At 40.3% G+C, this 17,831-nt stretch overlaps 2 protein-coding genes across 6 annotated transcripts in view; both read right to left on the bottom strand.

The window, feature by feature from the left end:
• The window catches only part of phip (PHIP subunit of CUL4-Ring ligase complex), a 41,546-nt gene extending 39,608 nt beyond the window's left edge, over positions 1-1,938 (bottom strand). Inside the window, exons 1-4 of the mRNA XM_013908706.1 lie at positions 1,769-1,938; positions 1,597-1,655; positions 1,482-1,511; positions 1,271-1,330 (exon numbers count right to left, since the gene is read on the bottom strand). Coding sequence (XP_013764160.1) covers positions 1,271-1,330; positions 1,482-1,511; positions 1,597-1,655; positions 1,769-1,808 — 189 coding nt within the window. The 5' untranslated portion in view covers positions 1,809-1,938. The remainder of the gene's footprint in view (positions 1-1,270; positions 1,331-1,481; positions 1,512-1,596; positions 1,656-1,768) is intronic.
• Positions 1,939-6,114: 4,176 nt separating this feature from the next.
• hmgn3 (high mobility group nucleosomal binding domain 3) lies at positions 6,115-15,937 on the bottom strand. Of its 5 annotated transcripts, none has more exons than XM_013908684.1 (7): positions 15,838-15,937; positions 14,090-14,137; positions 13,813-13,842; positions 11,866-11,916; positions 11,062-11,160; positions 10,762-10,861; positions 6,115-6,972 (listed from the first exon to the last, which is right to left on the bottom strand). In XM_013908684.1, the coding sequence occupies exons 1-7, from the start codon at positions 15,850-15,852 to the stop codon at positions 6,965-6,967; spliced, it is 351 nt and encodes a 116-aa protein (XP_013764138.1). In that variant the 5' UTR covers positions 15,853-15,937; the 3' UTR covers positions 6,115-6,964. The 5 variants fall into 5 exon arrangements, with proteins under 5 accessions (XP_013764138.1, XP_013764139.1, XP_005724951.1 ...); XM_013908685.1 differs by lacking the exon at positions 15,838-15,937 and adding an exon at positions 15,676-15,831 and having other exon boundaries at positions 11,062-11,157; XM_005724894.1 differs by lacking the exons at positions 10,762-10,861; positions 15,838-15,937 and adding exons at positions 10,084-10,090; positions 15,676-15,831.
• Between the last annotated feature and the right edge of the window lie 1,894 nt (positions 15,938-17,831).

The following is a 17,831-nucleotide window of genomic DNA, read 5'->3' on the forward strand; positions in this document are numbered from 1 at the left end:
AAAAAAAAAAAAAATCATAAATAAATAAATAAATCCAGCCGATATCCTGCCCTCCTGCCTCTAACCTCCCTGCTTCCGCTTGGTCTAATAATTAAAACCCCTCCGCAGTATTTTTTTAATACGGGAAATTATGCACAATAGACTGGAGGCAGGCTGAAAGACTGGGGACGGGAGGAGGAGGAACGGAGAGCCCAGCGAGCCAAGCAGGAAGAGAGAAGAAAAAAACACACACACACTCATACGAGCGGGCAGAACGACGCTGTCAATAATTTCTTAAACCTATACATTTATATGGCGATCAAGCTGCACTTTACGCCATCTAGTTCCGTGTGTGCTTTGGGACGTGAAGACGGAAATCGTCCCCCACAAACATTATCTCGTAGATTAACCAGGTCGCTGTTTTTTAAAATCAGTATTAAAATAAAACTTTTAAAATAACACAAAAAGGGAAGAAAAAAAAGATAACGGGGAGTGCGCGCTTTCAGCAGGTCTGACTCGGAAACAAATATGTAAGAGGATGGTGAATTCACTCCACGCCCCCATGCGTAAAAACGCCGCTTTCAGGCGAAAGCCCCGTTTGTTTACATGACAATTAAGCGCTCCAATTAATAGCGCGATTATAATACATCAAGCTGAACGTTACCTCGCATCTTCACACCGACTGATCCTTCCTCTGCTTTTCCGTCCGAGCTCGCACCAAAACAACCCTCTCCCCAAAAATAAAAAATAACCACTCCATAACAACCTCAAAGAACAGGGGGCGAGCCGTGACTCCGGCTATACTGACTATACTCTTTATATTCCCCACGAATAAAAAAAAAAGTCCTGTTTTCTAACTCTTGTGCCCCCCTGTGTGTTTTCAACCCATGCACACAAATTATGGTTCTTGCAGGACAAGAGCGCCTCCATCTCTCTCTCTCTCCTAGAGGCTCGTGGCGCAGGGAGTCCCTCCTCCGGATCCTGGCGCTCCTACACCACAACACTCATGACGTATCAACATTTCACACACATTTTTCACCAACAACTCTCGCAACCTTTTGGACATGCATGGCCACCAAACTCGCACACCGTGGCGCACACAAGGTTGGGACCCGAGCCCCTTGTAAGTGCTCCAAAAAGAGCAGCTTCCCTCCCCCTAAAGCCTGCAGCCGACTCGCCCTGCAAAGTCCTTCTTCAGTTTGTGCTCCACCACCTGATTTAAAAATTGCGGGAAATTCAATTTTTATTTTGCTCTCTAAAAACTTTTTCCTCAGTTATACAGCACCCTTACCAAATTTTCGTACGTCCCGGGGTGTTCCTGCCCCGTCCAGTCCAGCCTTTTGGGCAGCAGCTGAGGTGGAAAAACAGTGTGGACCGTGATCATCCAGTTTATAGACGTTACAGGTGATGTTTTAAAACAGTAAATGGTAAATCAGAGTCAAAGCAACATCACAAAGTACAGTGCAGAGAGAAGCATCTCTCTCGTGCTGCTGACTGCTTACCTCCTTCTCCTCCACCTCCCTTATCAGGGTCTGAAAATAGCATAAAAATACAGAATTACACCTCGTGACAATTGCCGACATATTATAAATTCTCCTAAAATGCGAAAACACCAACCTCGGCTGCTTTTTGACACGGTCCAGCTTCTAGAAATCGGGCTATTAGGAAGTACAGTTCTGGTATGGTTGGAGGGGGAGAAGAGGACGGGAGCTGCGTTAGAAGAGGGCACCGAGGAAATTGGGGGGATATTACAACGACCGTGACATAGTTTCCGATCTCCTTTACTCACCAGAAGTCAACTGCGCGATGTGTGTACTGTCTGAAGCCATTTTGGTGTTGTTTGCCAGGGCAGCGCCAGAGCCTGTGTGGTGGGTCTAGGTGGCTGCCCTGTAGCTGTCACTGTTTATCCACCAGGAAGAGGCTGCCTCCATTCAGCTTCGCTCGCACGAAGTCCCGGCTGCGGGAGTATACCTCCGCGGAGCGATAATTAGTGCGCGCTGAAGGCTTCACCCCGCCAAACACCGCCTTCCTTTAACAAAGACCGAATGGCTAAATTGTGGCTGTACTGAGCGCCGGCTGGGGCGAATTTCACTTACGACCGGTTTGCCGTGGAGGCATGTTTGTTTTAATCCCCCTCCCCCTCAAAGGAAAAAGCGCAAGCCCTCTGCGGAAGAATACAGGCGCTGTGGCTCACGTGCGCCGCCGTCGAGGGGAGGTAGAAATGGCAGCCTGCTAAAGGAGAGGACACATTGCTGCAGAATGGCTGTTATTCTGTAACTAGACGGCATTTATCACATTTTTATTCATTAGAGTCCATTCCTCTGTCATTTAGTGTCTATTGCGGATTACCACAGCCTAATTCTTGCCATATTTTTTTTCTGTATATTCGTAGCTGGCGGGTTCAGAACATGGCTCCCGTGTTTGAGAGGGATTTACAGGCGAGCAAACGTTTCAGCTTAGTTTATCATTATTATTTTTTTTATTATCAAACACCACAGCTAGCCTGCTCTCTTATCAGCTCTCCGTGTTCTTGCTGCTGGTCTCGCTTGTCGTAACTTTGTCGCTATTGTGTAATAAGATGTCCTAGCTAACACACCCACTCTCTCAGGGAGCCGTTTGGTGGGGAAGTCGTCCATTTCTCTTCCAAATACTACCAGGCAATAAAATGGGGGAAGGGTTGGAGAAGGGGAATGCAGCTTAATGAATGAAACCCCGTGAGTTACAGCAATTTAATGGCAACCGAGACACTGAGACAAGGCACACACATCAAGGGGTATTATCAAGGAAATGCATGACAGGATGCCTCGGTGACAGCTGTGAATGAAAAAAAAAGGAACAGCAACTCTTTGGTGTTAATTTTTACTTTTTAAAGTAAACTCACAATAATATGTGTGCAAGGGACGTGCATTATAGTTTTATTAAAAGCCACGTCACCAATGACAAACAACCCCTCCTGGTCTAATCTTATTTCCCACATTTAATGTTTACTGCTGCAAGTAAGACACAAATGAAAGTGAAGGTAAATACACACCACACGTGTTTCAGATCATTTTACAACAGTTTGGAGTTTTCTTTTTCGAAATATTTTGCCACATATCTTCTGTTTTTTTTCTCTTTTCACTCATATCTATAGCCTACATGTGTGAAGTTGCCTATGTGGTACAATTGAGCTAAACTGAAATATCCACACCCACTTACAGTTGTATATAATTCAGTCTACCTGCACAACTGATTAACACTAGTACAGAAACATATCACCTCTACATTTTAATTTCTTCTTTATAAACTATTTCAAATCTAACACATCAACAGTGTGTCTGGGAAGATGCTATAAGGCTTCGTGCTTCTAAGAGTCAACTAAATTTTTTTGTCTATTTTAAACAGAGTAATGCCATTCTATTTGTAAAACTAACAAGGTGTAACTCAAATAAAATCAAGTGTAACGCACACAAATTCGGTCTGCATCAACACTTTCCACAACTTTGTCATTTATGTTGCATCGTTTGGCAGTTATGGGTTCATTTTGTCAATGTTAAACACAAATAATACAACATTTATAGGCTGCCAGATGGACAGGAACTCAACAGAGAGTGTTCTCATCACCAGTGGCTACACCACCTACCATTATTCCATGTCAAAAGCGTTCTGGCAGATAGGTGGGTGGACGATTACTCTGAGAGGAACAAGCAATATTTGAGCTTTTCAAAAATCCACTTTAGTATTCTGACCCTCCCCTGACAGAGTTTTCGATCTTCTCTTCCAACTGTGCGCATCATATCAGGCCAGATTAAACTGTCCATCCATGGACTTCACTGATTGGGTGTAATTTGACCAACAAATTCTGTATATATTTTTTAAAGCACAGAAAAAAAGTTAAAATAATACTTAAAATATTTAGATGATCAGTTATGGGTTTTTCAGCCTAATCATTAACTTGTATTTTACCGGTTGACCTGAACCCTTATGACTAAGTTTATTGTGTGGGCTGACACCACCACAAGGAGGCAACCTCACCATGTGTCACTTTACGGGCCGATGAGGAGTCAAAGGTTATGAAAAGATGCAATCATTTACAGGTTTTCTTTTACTATAAATAGCTCACTGATAAATACTGATCACATTAAAAAATAGATCTGAAATGGTTTGAGGTTATCTTGACAACAGTCCACACAGAGATACTTGTTTATCCACACCCTTGCAAATCCACACCCTTTACTAAACTTTGCCAGATAGCTTAAAAATCCTGTGAGGTGTGGAAAATTACTTGGCTTCAACACTCTTTGCCTGCTAGAGACAATCATCAGACAATCAGGACTCTGATGTCTTCACTAGTTAGAAAATAGAAGTTTCAGCTAAGTACTTTTGCAGCCACGTAACCTTTCTCATATCTTTAGTCTGGATTCAATGGTCTGCTCTGTGGGTTAATACAATGGCTCTTTTTTAAGTGTCAGTGGTCAAATCTTTCACTACTTTTGTTGAGACTTGTCATGTTTACAATACTGTGACTCTGCTACGTTCACAGAGGGTTGTGTTTGCATTGCTACACTTTTTCTGAATTTCTGAAATTGTCTCACTTTCAAATTCCCTGCATATTTGAGTAAGTAAAGATGCTACAGCTGACAATGAAACGAATAAAACCACCTGAAACATGAGTCAAAAAAAAAGGTAAATAAAAAATTAAAAAGTAATAACAAAATATAAAACTAGATCACTAAGGGTGGTTGAGTGGTTTGCACCATAACCTTGCATCTAGAAGCTCCTGGGCTGATGTGCCCTGCTTTTGGCCCCATGACAGCTGGGATACATTGAAAATAAAATTCTGGTCAAAATGCTTTAACTAATTTAATCACATGTAAATTATCCACATAATTTTATATAATGTAAAACGATAAATTAATCAAATCTGCTCAAAAGAGATTTACTTGATTGGTATACATTCAGCTTCTACAGCTCTTTAGTGTTTCGGGTTCTCTGTCCTGTGTTTGTCTTTTATGTTTGCGATTATTTTAGAGCACTTTGGTCAGCCCTGCTGTTTTTTTAAAGCACTTTATAAATAAAGTGGTATGGTTAGGTAAGCATTTGAATAAATCAAACCTTTTATTGTATATATTTCAGTTTCATTTTATTCAAAATGATTGTTTCATGTTTACTGAAGGTGAAAAATCATTTTTTGGGAGTTGGCAGCGCAACCCTAAACTGGTTAAGTGGTTAAGAAAATAGAAACATTGTTGTTTAACAATGTATTAAATGAACTTGTAAATTAAATGTGACCAAAAAAGGACACTAGAAGGACATATTTGCACAGAGTTGGAACTTTCTGATACATTGCACCCATTGATTCTTTGTGGGCAAGTGTGCTGATCAAACTCCTTTCTGTGTCTTAAGTAATTTTATGTATATTTTTAACCCTGGAAAACCCGTGGGGTCAAATATGACCCCATGGTTTCCCTAGTAAACCAATGGGGTCGGATCTGACCCCATGGGTTCTCCAGGGTTAAATGAACCTTTTGAAAAACCTGGAGGTCCCACTGCAGCACACCAAAGTACCTATAGGGGTAACACTGGGTTAAAAGGTGTTTCCCACTTAAACACATTATAGCAATATTTGTGTTTTACAGCATCCAACAGCTGAATGGTGATAAAAAAGCATCATGTTGTTGACCGAGGCTCATCTCAGTACAGTTTTGTCTCAGTATGTGGCAGTACCTGCCCAGCCATCATTTCACCTCTACATGCTAAAGGGAGGAACAGGCTATAGGCCCACAAGTGTGAGTGACAGGTTGTCCTGCAATGGAGAGACCCAACACTTTCACTGGTCCCACCACTCTGGCAAATGCTGACCTTTCACTTCCTGACGCAGCAGTTGTATTTAACACAGCCACGTGCCCCTGGCGACCTCACACACATGCACACAAAAGTGTACACAGACACAGAGTGGCAGCTTTGTGTTGGTTAAAAAGTACTTGTAAAACCTGAACACAGAGAGGAAAAGCAGCCTGTGTGCAGGCAGTTAAAATACAGCCTACTAGCGTCTGGGGAAAAACAAAACATGGCATTGCTGTCCAAATGCAGAACCTATTTCACAATGTTTTTATTTACCAACGAGTGAAGAGACACTAAAAAAAGAGTCCCACGAGACATCAACTTTTTCTTTTATTTCAAAATATTCTCCCAACAGGATGAAACTCAGAGAAGCCCAGAGGGTCCAAAGCCAATAGAGCCGTCTAGAACAGAAGCACCACTCATTATTGCTATGTCACTCTGCTGCAGGACAAGGCGTTCAGGGGAGAGAGAAAAAGAAAGAAAGAAAGGAAAGGAAAGGGGGAGGAAACAAAGTCAAGCACAGAGACTCACAAACACATTCACTCCAGTATACACATACAAAAGGAGCTATGTGAAACACAGTGGTGGTGACTAAAAAGTAAGATTTTTAAAAAGCTGCAGATGTTCTCCATGGTGACTGTGGAACTGGTTTCTTGTGGCTCTGCAACCAAACTGTTGATATGCTCACCTTAGCCGTAAGGGGGTTACATCATGGTGTGACCATCATCCGATTGCAGGCAAAGTGCCAGTAAGTGATGTATTATAGAGAAGCATAACTACGAATGAAGGTAGAGCCGGTTTATAGATTAAAAAAAAGTCTTGTTTACAGCTCCTCTTGGGCAAAACAAAGAACATCTGCAGCTGTCTGATAAAACCACTTCATTCTGCCTTTCTGCTTCTAAGAGGCATACAGTATAGCAATACAGAATGCTGGGGGGAGGAGGAGAATGGAGCAAAAACAGGAGGTGGGGGAAGGAGTGTGAAGATACGGGAGGTGGGGCTGCTGGTTGTCCATCTCTACTATCACAAGTCTAAAAAAAATTCAGCATGGTACAAAATCGTCAGTAAAAAAAGATGCTTTGCTGCCATGGAGTCAGAGGGGGCGAGTCGATGGACGCGCCCGTGCCTTTACGCCTTCTCCTCGGTCGCCTCTTCTGCTGCTTCAGTTACCTGGAGGTGAAAAACACACATGCAGGTGTAGCCATTATTTACCCCAGGAGACTTAAGAGGGCCAATGAGGTACACAGAGGGGAAAACCCAACCAGTGAGTTGTGGTAACCAACCCTTCAAACAGTGTAGATCCAAACTTATTTTGCATAAAGATCACTTAATGCTTTGGTTTATTGTCTGTAGAGTAAAAGACTTTCCAAATGAGTTATCTGGATGGTTTTGCTAACAACTACAGGGAGTTATAGGGATGCTTGTCTGTGTAGAAATTCTAGGCTTATAAATATTTTAAAAGTTGAGCTAATGTGTTTTTTCACATCTTTATTAGCAGGTAGGACATGCACCAAAGCGGCTCGGGTCAAAAGCAAACCTATTTCGATGCCGCTTTGGCCTGGCAGCCACCCCAACCACTGAGCTAAATTAGCACCTGATTTATTTCACTTTTGTCGTATTGTTTCCTCGTTTTCTGCTGGGGATGCCAATAACTAGTTGCTATTTTAGTCTTCTTGCATTTTGTCATACTGTCTGTAAACATTGAGTGTAACAAAGGATAAACAGGTCACATCTTGGGTGTGAGACTGCGCTAAGTCTGTAAAATAAAAGCTATATAAATGTCATATTTTTAAACTCTTACCTAGAAGTCTTGTTTGATTCTTTACATTCAGTCTAGCGCATGTCTTTTTTAGGTCTTTACCAGTCTATCAGCATAGACATTTATGACAACCAATAAATGAAAATTTAAAAAGTAAAGAACAGACGGCAGGAACACGGTTTGCCCAGCTATTAGCACTCTGCAACTGCCAAGTTGGCAACAAATGTTTGGAACCCCACAAACACAACAAACGGCAGAGTTGAGCAGAGTGTAAATGAGTAAATAAATAACTACAGATAAGGGGTGGGTGATATTTCCTCAAAATTTCAAGAAAATCTATAATTATGATATTTCTGACGATAGAGAAAAAACAATACTGAACTACATTTTATTGATGCTTGCAGACAGCTGCGTTTCTACATTTTCCATCCTTTGTATCCAATGAGCCGTTGGCACTGATGGCACACTTCCTAGTTTGAAGTATTTAAACAAGGTGCCTAAGTAGTTTCCTCACCGGACATTTTAAGTATAAAATAATTGCGTAACGCTTTACTTTAACAATAACTAAAAATAAATCACATAATAAAAATGTAAAATATTTTCTCTATTGTATCTTGAACAAAGCTTTTTATTAGCTTCTTACAGTCCTAGTTTTACACCGTGTAACCACGTCAGTAATTTCCACCCATCGTTTGCTTTTCCTCTCATACGGAGTGCAGCTAGCATTACTTGCTGGAGTCATTTATGACAAGATAAGCAAGATATTGCGATATGACATTTTTCTACTACATAATAATAATACTACGGGATTATTGTGGATGTTGCTATATGCCGCAGCCCTACAACTCATGACAAATTATATATTTCATGTAACTTAAAGAAAAAAATATTTTGACTTATTTATCATGATTTTTATCTCAGATTTTTAAATGACCAAATATTGGTATCAGTATCGGTCTTAAAAATACTTTATTGGTCAAGCTGTAATGCTGTACCACTCATTTTTCTTAGACTGCACTTCTTAAATGTAGCCTATTATTGCTTATACTGACAAAAAGTTACAGATGGGAGGAACCAGGGATCAATCTACCAACCTCCCGATCAGTAAACAATCTATTCCAGCACTTGAATGAAGGCCATCTATGAGCTTGATAACACTTTTATGACTATATGCTGAATATTAAGCCAGAAGTAGCAGGTGGTTGGCTAGAAATGAACTACAGTCAGGAGATAGCGTAGCTTAGCATAAAAGCCACATACAGAAATAAAATTAGCCTAGCTCCATCCAAAGTTGTCAAGATTCACCTGAACACACCAACAAGATATTTCTATGGGCATTCAGACTTTAAAGGGGTTTAAACACATCCACTTTGCAGCTTTGAACTTTTCATGACATCTCCCAACAAAGGTGCATATGAGTACACAAACTCACAAACTGCTCTATCCAGGCAGAACATCACCTTAAACCACATGGAGTATTTCTGGTAGGGTAGATGCATCTGAAGCTGACTGTTTCCTGCTGTGGTTTACATGTCAGAAAGAAGAACTGTCAGAAATATCCCAGCCTGATTCTTCCCATTGTTCATGTGTAAAAATGGCTTATGCTAAGCTAAGCCTGGCTTCATTTGTACTGTACAGACACACAGAGAAAGTGCTATATTTTTTTTCATAAGGTAAAAGCAACCTATTTATCTAAATGTCAGGCTCTTTCTTTAATGGCTCAATTCATTTCCCCAACAAAACACCACATTTACTCACTTACTGCCAGCAGTGGCTGATTTCTATTTATGGACCTCTCAAACCTCCAGTAAATAAAAGCAGAACTATCAGTACTGCGATTCGACCGAAGTCAACCTTCAATAAGAAATTTACAAAGTCAGGCAGGTCAGTGTTCATGAGTTTCAAGGTAACATATGACCTCATTTGCCAATGAGGAGCTTCAAGCTGTTAGCTCAACTCATCATAGGTTAGCCATAACCTAATGAAGAAGATATGAAAATCACTTTATATCAAAATCAAATTTACTGTATTCATCTAAAACTGTCAATAAACAACCTGCAAATGTACAGATTTGTTATAGTTTTGTATTTTTTATATTACTTTTTATTTTTATTTCATTATGATTTCTAATTTAGCTGAAGTTTCCAGAGTGCATTCTTTTTTTTGTTTCAGTTGAGTTTTTAATGCTTTGTTTTAGTTTAATTTTTGTTAATTAAGTTGGAGTGTCTTAAATTTCTATTATTATTATTTTATGTTTTGACTCACAGTCTTGTGGACATCCAGTAAACATGTTCATCAAAGCCTCGTCAGGTGAGTTGTAATAATATTTTTGCTAAAGAAACAAATACTACATTTAAGAATATTTTCTCTATATTTTTTGTTAGTTTTCCAACTTTACAAAATTTAGTTTTCATTAGTTTTAATTTTTTTATTTTTTTGGTCAACTAAAATGTTTTTTAACGTCTACATTAGTTTTAATTAGTTATAATCATTTTGGAAATGCAGTTGATCGGTTTTCTCACCTGGGTTCTAGTTGCAGCACAAAGAAGAATTAGCAGCAGGTTAGAGCCAAGCATAAAAACATTCATACATTTTATGCATCACCAGCTGAATGCATGCAAACTCCAGTGACACCGTGACGCCCAGTTTGGGCTGCTGAAGCTGAGCTTCATGGTGGTGTTAGTAAGATATTGCTCAACAGGTTGCATACAAAATATACTCCTCAAGCAGATATTTGTACTGAGAAGTGTACTGAAAATCTGAACGTAAAGGTTATGAGTTTAGAAAAAGCAAACACGGTAATGTTGCCGGGTAAAAAGAAAGTCACTAGTGACACAGAAAACTCTGCCTAAAAGCTAAACATAGCTCGGTAACCTGTTAATCTCACCTCCCACTACACCCCTCTGGTCAACAGTGGAGTCAGCTGTTCGTGAACCAGAGCACATTTCACATTGCAGCTCTGTGAGCAGCAGCTAACCTTCCTGCTAATGGAAAAAGTTGTGTCAGACCCACTTCACTGCACACAGAGAGCAAGCAGGACATCCTTACTTCTTCATTGTGTTTCCCAAACACTCTAATAAACACAGCACTGCAAAGCACAGCGAGTAAATGTTTTCCCTGTTAACGCAGACGCGACTATTAGCAGCACGTTAGTGTCCAAACACACATACCAAAGACCAGTTAGAGACACTCAACCATACCCTTAACTCTGACTGTCTCACTCTGTCCTCTCACTGACATCATGGAGGGAGCCGTGCTTCTGATGGAAGACACACTGACAGACGGACGAGACACATAGATCTGTGTGTGTGTGTGTTTATGTGTGAGGGTATATCCATGTGAGCAAAAACAGACGTGTGGAGTATTTGTTGTAATTAATGTTCGTTTGTACACAAATTGACAGGATAAGGAAATAAAGATTATTATTTTTAGAACTGAATAGAATTTTCCTACATTTTATTTAAAAATTACATCATGTTTTTATTTTCCCCTCCTCATACCTCATTGGCCTTGGTGTCTCCATTCTGGGCAGGACCGTCTTCCTTCTTCCCCTTAGCGCCACCTTTCTTTGCCTTTGCCCCCTTATCATCTACCACCTTCTGCACAGAACAAGTGAGAATAACATAATGTGCATATAATGATAATTATAGTAACATTTTCTAAATCAGCATTGCAAAAGCTTCACAAGGGCAGCAAAGAGTCAATACACAGTGGTTACAGTTAAAAAAATCAAACTTGACTAAAACCAGGAAAGGACTTCTCTATTTTATATTGTATCTTAAAGGAAATAAGTGGTTCAGAAAATGACCTTTCCAGAGCTTTGGGGTGTTAATGCTCTATCCCCTTCAGGCTACAGCCAGGCCCCTGGAGGACACAAAGGATCTGCCCAAGGATCTCAAGGCAAGTACTAAGATGTCAGCTCAGAGCAAGGCCGTGAAGTAACCAATATAATCTTCCAGAATATACTGGGAGTTAATATAAATAAGGCTAAAGCTAGAGTGATGTGATTCTGTAAAAACTCAGTAACAGTACAGTAATGTACACAAGTCTTGAGCTACCCCCCATTTCTTTGTTTTTAAGTAAAAATAGCCTGAGTCGTTGCATCACAGTTAAGCCTGCTTTCAGTTTGTGTTTTGTTTTTCAAATCCAGCAGCTTTGGACAGTCATATAAACTAATACTAAAAGGCAGCCAATTTCCTCAGATTTTTGCAAATTATTACAAATAATTTAGTGTGTGTGTGTGTGTGTGTGTGTGTGTGTGTGTGTGTGTGTGTGTGTGTGTGTGTGTGTGTGATCTGTTTCACCTTGACGACAGTTTTCTTGGGCTTGGCCTCAGGCTTGGGTGGAGCAGGTCTCTGAAAATTACAATAAATAAATAAATCCTGTCAGAACTGATTCATGGTTCAGAGTTTATGAAGACATGTTGCTCTTATCTATATTATCTAGAGTTCTCTTTTCTCTTTACTCTTTGAAAGCAGTTTCAGCTACTTTGCTGTACAGAGTTATTCACTGAGATTAACCCAAAGCCTGCTGACTGAAATGTCTGCACTTGATCTTACTGTAGCCCAAATATTGATAAGGATTAAGTACTTGCACCATATTTCATAACCCATGGGCTTTCATCATATTCCCATGGGTTTTAAATATCAGATGTGGGCTGACCTAAGACCACTGTGCAATGATTTTATCAGATGGGAGCAAAGATTCTGGCCATTTTTTTAGGCTGCTGCGTGTGGACCATGTTACCCTGAAGCCACAAGCTACAGTAACGCTGCTGTGATGAAATGAAATCATGTGATTTATTCTCACAATATCTCTGTTTTGCTCAAGAAATGTCTGACACAGCACATGAGATCTAAAATAAAAAGCCTTGAATTAAGACAAACTGTGCTGAAGAGGGTCAATCCTGCTAGTAACAAATTGCCTAAAGATACAATTTAAAAAGTAAAGCTACAGCTAAGAAATTGCTTGCTAGGGTGACTTAGAGTTGAAAATAAAAGGATAAGAGGCACTTTAACTGTAGCTAAACCTCAGTCTACTTGGCGTTAGCTTGAATGAGGCACGCACAGCTTGTAGTGTAGATAAACCAACCTTGTGGCTACACAGACATGGTATCACATACCCTTTTTTTTTTTTTTAAAAAGAACTTACACCATACATTTTTTTGGTGCAAGTAGTTAATTTGTACCTTTGGACAAGCCTAGGTAGCATAAAGACTGGCTACCAGTCTTTATGCTAAGCTAAGCCAAGCTAACTGCTAGCATATCTAGCATACAGAAATGAGAGATGAAAGTGATAAAGATTTCCCATGAAACCCTTAGCAAGAATTACATAGGCTCAAAATGTCAAACTAATGTTTAAATCAAGGGTGTCAAACTGACAGAGAAGAACCAGCCCCTCAAAAGCTATTAAATGACTGCGTAAAGTGTGAAAGAGGCAGAGAATGCATTAATAACTCAGGGTTTTTTCTCTTTTTTCTTGGTGCTGAGAAACTTTTCAAAGCCAAAAAGTATGTCTAGATGTTGACAGGTTGCTTGAATAAGAAAGAATTAAATTGTGGCCTTTAACGAACAACTGCTATCTACAAATTGTGTTGCACATGTAATTAGAGGAGACTGACTACATATGCCAAAAAGAGATTTTGTTCAAATGAAAGAATTAAAGAGAATTCAGGCTGTTCTTCGCCAGTTTGATACCCATGATTTCAATAGCACATGCAAATAGACGGGGTAAAAAGACCCAGCACCGGTGGATTTAACATGCAAAGTACGCACACACAAACACAATGACTGCACGGCAGGGCTGCTAGACCACATAAAAATAACACTATATTTCAGATAACATTGTTTTAAAATGCCATTCACAATCAATAGCTTAATGCAAATTAGGCATAACGTCATCAAGGAAAATACTTATTTTCATCCACATGATTACAGAATTCATAACGCCACTGGTGGCAGTCATGCAGCCCTGAACATCAACAAGTTGTGCAACATACAACACTGAGAATGGGCAAAGACAACAGAGAGTAGACATGCATACCAAGCCAGGAGCCAGTCCTCTGGGAGCACATTTATGGAGCTCTTTTAATTGGCGATTGCCTTGATGAAATCCATAAAGGTCGAGAGGACTTTACTCTGAGCCTTGGTAATGTGACATGTTTTAGCCCGGCGGGATGAGGGGTTGACACTGAGAGGAAAGAGTGGACAGTGACAGAGGTGAAGACAGAGAGAGGGGAGAGTGAAACTTACCGCTGACAATCTCTCTGACCTTCTGGTGGGCTACCGGAGCAACAAATGATCAACAAGAGAGAGAAAGCGAGGGAGAGACAGTGACAGAGAGAGAGAGAAAGAGATATCAGTTGTACCTTTGCCAACTGCTCTCGAGACGATCTACTTGGTGACTGTTACACGTGTCCTAATCATTAACTCCTCATGTGAGTATTCTTTCACTCATACACACTCCACACAGCACGCGGAAACACTGCCACGCACACACACACAGCGCACACACTCACAAAGCGTCTACCTGTTTTGTGACTTTGGGGGCCTCCTTGCCCTCAGGAGCCTCTGGGGACTACAGGAAATAAAATGAACATATAAAAAAAGTTCAAATTTAATTTTTCTCATGCACAAGTGAATTATCTCTGTGAACCAAAACAGATTCCAGGATGTCTTAATGGAAATATCACTTACTACTCATGGTATAACACATCTGTAACAATACCTGAAACAATTAGCATGTTTTGATTACTTACAAAAAAATAATCCTCAGATATTATTTACATCACAATATTTGAGGATTTTATGATGGAGGAGGGGTTTTCTCGTTCTGGCCGAATGACAAGAAGAATGTAATCACAATTAAATTTAATCCTTCTTAAGAAAAGGATTCAAATAATTTCCCCCAGAAATCAATGGTCTTAAAAAAAATAATAAAACCACTGTTTAATGTTTCACATAATCAAAGCACAATTTCCATCACACGTGACCAAAATTATCCACAGATGCAAATCACATTATGTGATGATGATATATGATGATGCCACAATCTCTCTGGTTAATTCCATTTTTTTAATGGAGGCATCTTGCTTACGTGCAAAAAAAAAAGAAAGAAAAAAGAATAATGGACCATAAACATCGATTCACTCGGGGGAGGGCGCTTATTAACTAACAACACGGGCGTCATTTGTTGCTCCTAATGGACACCGTATTTCCCGGCTTCAGGTAGGCAGGGACGGCGCACGCGAGAAGCGCGCCCACTCCCACCATGAAAAAAAAACCCGAAAAAAAATATTGGTTTAGCTCGCAGGTTGACATTCACATTATTTGCATCATTTGCATGTGGCCGACCTCCGCCCCTAGAGGCCCCCCATTCTCTGTCCTCAAAGGCGAATCTGCGAGGACAATAGCCGTTTTTTTAGGTGACAGAAAAGCCAATTTCCATGTATGCGCTGATACAATGCACAGGAGCTTGTCGTGCAGTCCTGTTCAGATAAGAGCCACGGCCTCTTTTCACACAGCGGCGATTGTCCCTGATCCTTCCCCCCCTTTATTCCTTTCTCTTCATGGGGCTAAGGGCTCGTTCATTCTGCGTGGCGCCTGCCATATTCATCACCACCCGGAGAACCAAAATTAGACAGGGAGGCGGGGGGCTTTTATTTTATTTGTTTATTTAATATTACATATATCACGCATTATTAGGAATCTACAAGTCTTCTATATGAGTGAAATGCGCCCAGAAGAATGATCACAGCGCACGTCTCCAACAGGATTTACGCGTCCATCCATCCAGCGGCTCTAACATTCACCGGTGCGCACTGTGGACAGGGAAGTGGCAGGGGGGGGAAACGACCACAAGAACGGCCATTGGGATGAACACGAGGATTTATAATGAAAAAAGCCCCAAAACGTCGCATATAAAATATCCGTTATTAATAAGTGGGTGTTTAACGCCTACGCGTGAAAGGCTGCAGTCGAAAAGACGTTTCCTCAAACTTTGGCATCACCTCACCTGCCTCGACGTCGCCACAAAATATTATTCCCATTTTTCCTCGATTGCATGAGCTCGAAAAAACTACAGTGAAGTGTGCTGCACGCAGGGACGACACTCACCTTTCTCTTCGGCATTTTATGCGTCAATAATTCTCCACCGAGCAAAATAAAGGTCAAAGCCAAAGGGCCAAGATAGGTGAATTTGAACTACCTCGAAATACGGGATCAATATCTAAGCACCTTCGATAATATGTTGATTATATGCACTCCCCCAAAACTTACACCTTCCGCAGCCATTGGGCAGAGAAGTCAAAATCCACTCCTGTGCTGACTCCCGATTGGATCGTCTCGTCTCTATGTAAATAAGAGGGTCGCGGGCATTGGCCGAAATTTACCAGAGTCTCCCAACGATTGGCTACGCGCTCTTTGTGCGCAGATCCCTCCCGGTGAATCTGGGTAATGTAGGATGGGATAGAGAGAATCTTGTAAATAAAATACAAAGGACCAGAAAAAATGGGCACAATGGCACAATGTCAGCCACAGGCGAGATCCAGAAAAGCTGGAAGGTACTGTGTCTTGTAGGGGTTTCCCTGCTACAGAGAACTAGAGAAATCATACACAACGTTTCTGCAAAAAGGTTGTCACATTCCCTTCAGGAACGTGATGGTCTGTAAAACGATGCAATACGGGGGGTGGGGGTGTGTGTGTACTGTGTTAGATTTCAGCGTGTCAGACAGGGTTACGAATATTGTGCACAAGTGCTTTTTTTTGCATTTGTATTTGCATCCTAGAAATAAAGTCAGAATTAAATCAAGTTATAGATCACGAAACCAAATCTGTCATTCATGTGCACAGTACAATTTTTAACATAACATACCTTTGAATTTAATTACCTCTTGGGAAGTTTTAGGACCCCTGTAGTCAGGCAAAGGATTCACTTGTAATCCCAGCTTTCCATCTGGTCAGCCTTGGTTGCCCCAAGTGAACTCAGATGACCCAAAACTGCCCTCCTGAGAAGCCAAATTGCGCACTCATCATGACCCGAAGGACAAAATGAACCCAAGGTAGATATTAGGTATAACAGTGTTACTGACAGTGGAGGCACCATCAAGAATACAACTGTGTTCAGAATTTCAATTTCATTTATATATTTATACATTTCTATAGCACCAAATCACAATGACAGTTTCCTTATAATGCTTTATATTGTAAGATAAAGACTCTACAATAATACAGATAAATCCCCATAATAAGACGACCAAGAGCCTTGGTGACAGTGGGAAGGAAAAACCCCTTTTTAACAGGAAGAATCTCCTTTGCTTGATGGATGAATGGCCTTTATAAAAACTACACATTTTGTGCAACTACATGCAGATGATTTGAACACAGAGAAAAACATTTGAACAATTCTGTAGAAATTATTTATTAATTGTCATTAGACTTTTTTTTACTAGTGGTGGCTTATAATATATTTATTTATTCTAGGAGCCATGACACTTTGTTCTTTTGCCTGCTTTCTTCTTATGGACAAAATAAACCAGAATGACAAACACCTATCGCCTGGAATGAACTTCTTTTTGATGCATGCATCACATCCTCTTAGTACATCAGCAAGTACTGGAAAAAAATGCCATTCACATTTTCTAAGAGGCCAAGGTGCTACCTTCAAGCAGCTCAAATAAAGAAGAAAAAACATTTCCTTCAACCATCCAGTCAAAGAAGTCAACCAAATACTCAGGATAGAAGGTGTCAGTTCATTTCTTTTCGCTAACTTTCTGTTTCTACTCCAAATCTGAGCTAAATCTCGTGATGTTCTAAATTACACCGCTACAAGGAGTTTAATTTTCTATTAAAGCTTTAAAACAGGCGTTTAACTGTTTAGTGCTCCCATGAGTAGGTATAGTCAATTTTGAACTTAGAAACAATAAACATCCAGAACTTACAAAGCAACTGTTTTCAGCATATTCTACAATATACAAATGCACATATTGCACTGTTTTGACACACAATAGCCATAAAAAAAACTGCACAGAAATCAACAAAAGGCACATTCTTGTTCAACATAACAACAGACAGAGAAACGCACAGAGAAACCAGTTTTACAATAGGCAGAGCTTTCCTGCCCTAAACAAGCCAACAAACAAAACCCCTGATTTCCACACAGGTATGAACGCACAACCGCTGTAGAAGCCAACCAACCCAGAACCAGCTTGATGGGAGCTGCTGTGTTCCCACATAGATTGACACAGTCAGCTCAACGGAAGAAAAGAAAATCA

Source organism: Pundamilia nyererei, unplaced genomic scaffold (assembly GCF_000239375.1).
Source record: "Pundamilia nyererei isolate P.nyererei 1_Seehausen unplaced genomic scaffold, PunNye1.0 scaffold00013, whole genome shotgun sequence".
NCBI lineage: Eukaryota > Metazoa > Chordata > Actinopteri > Cichliformes > Cichlidae > Pundamilia > Pundamilia nyererei.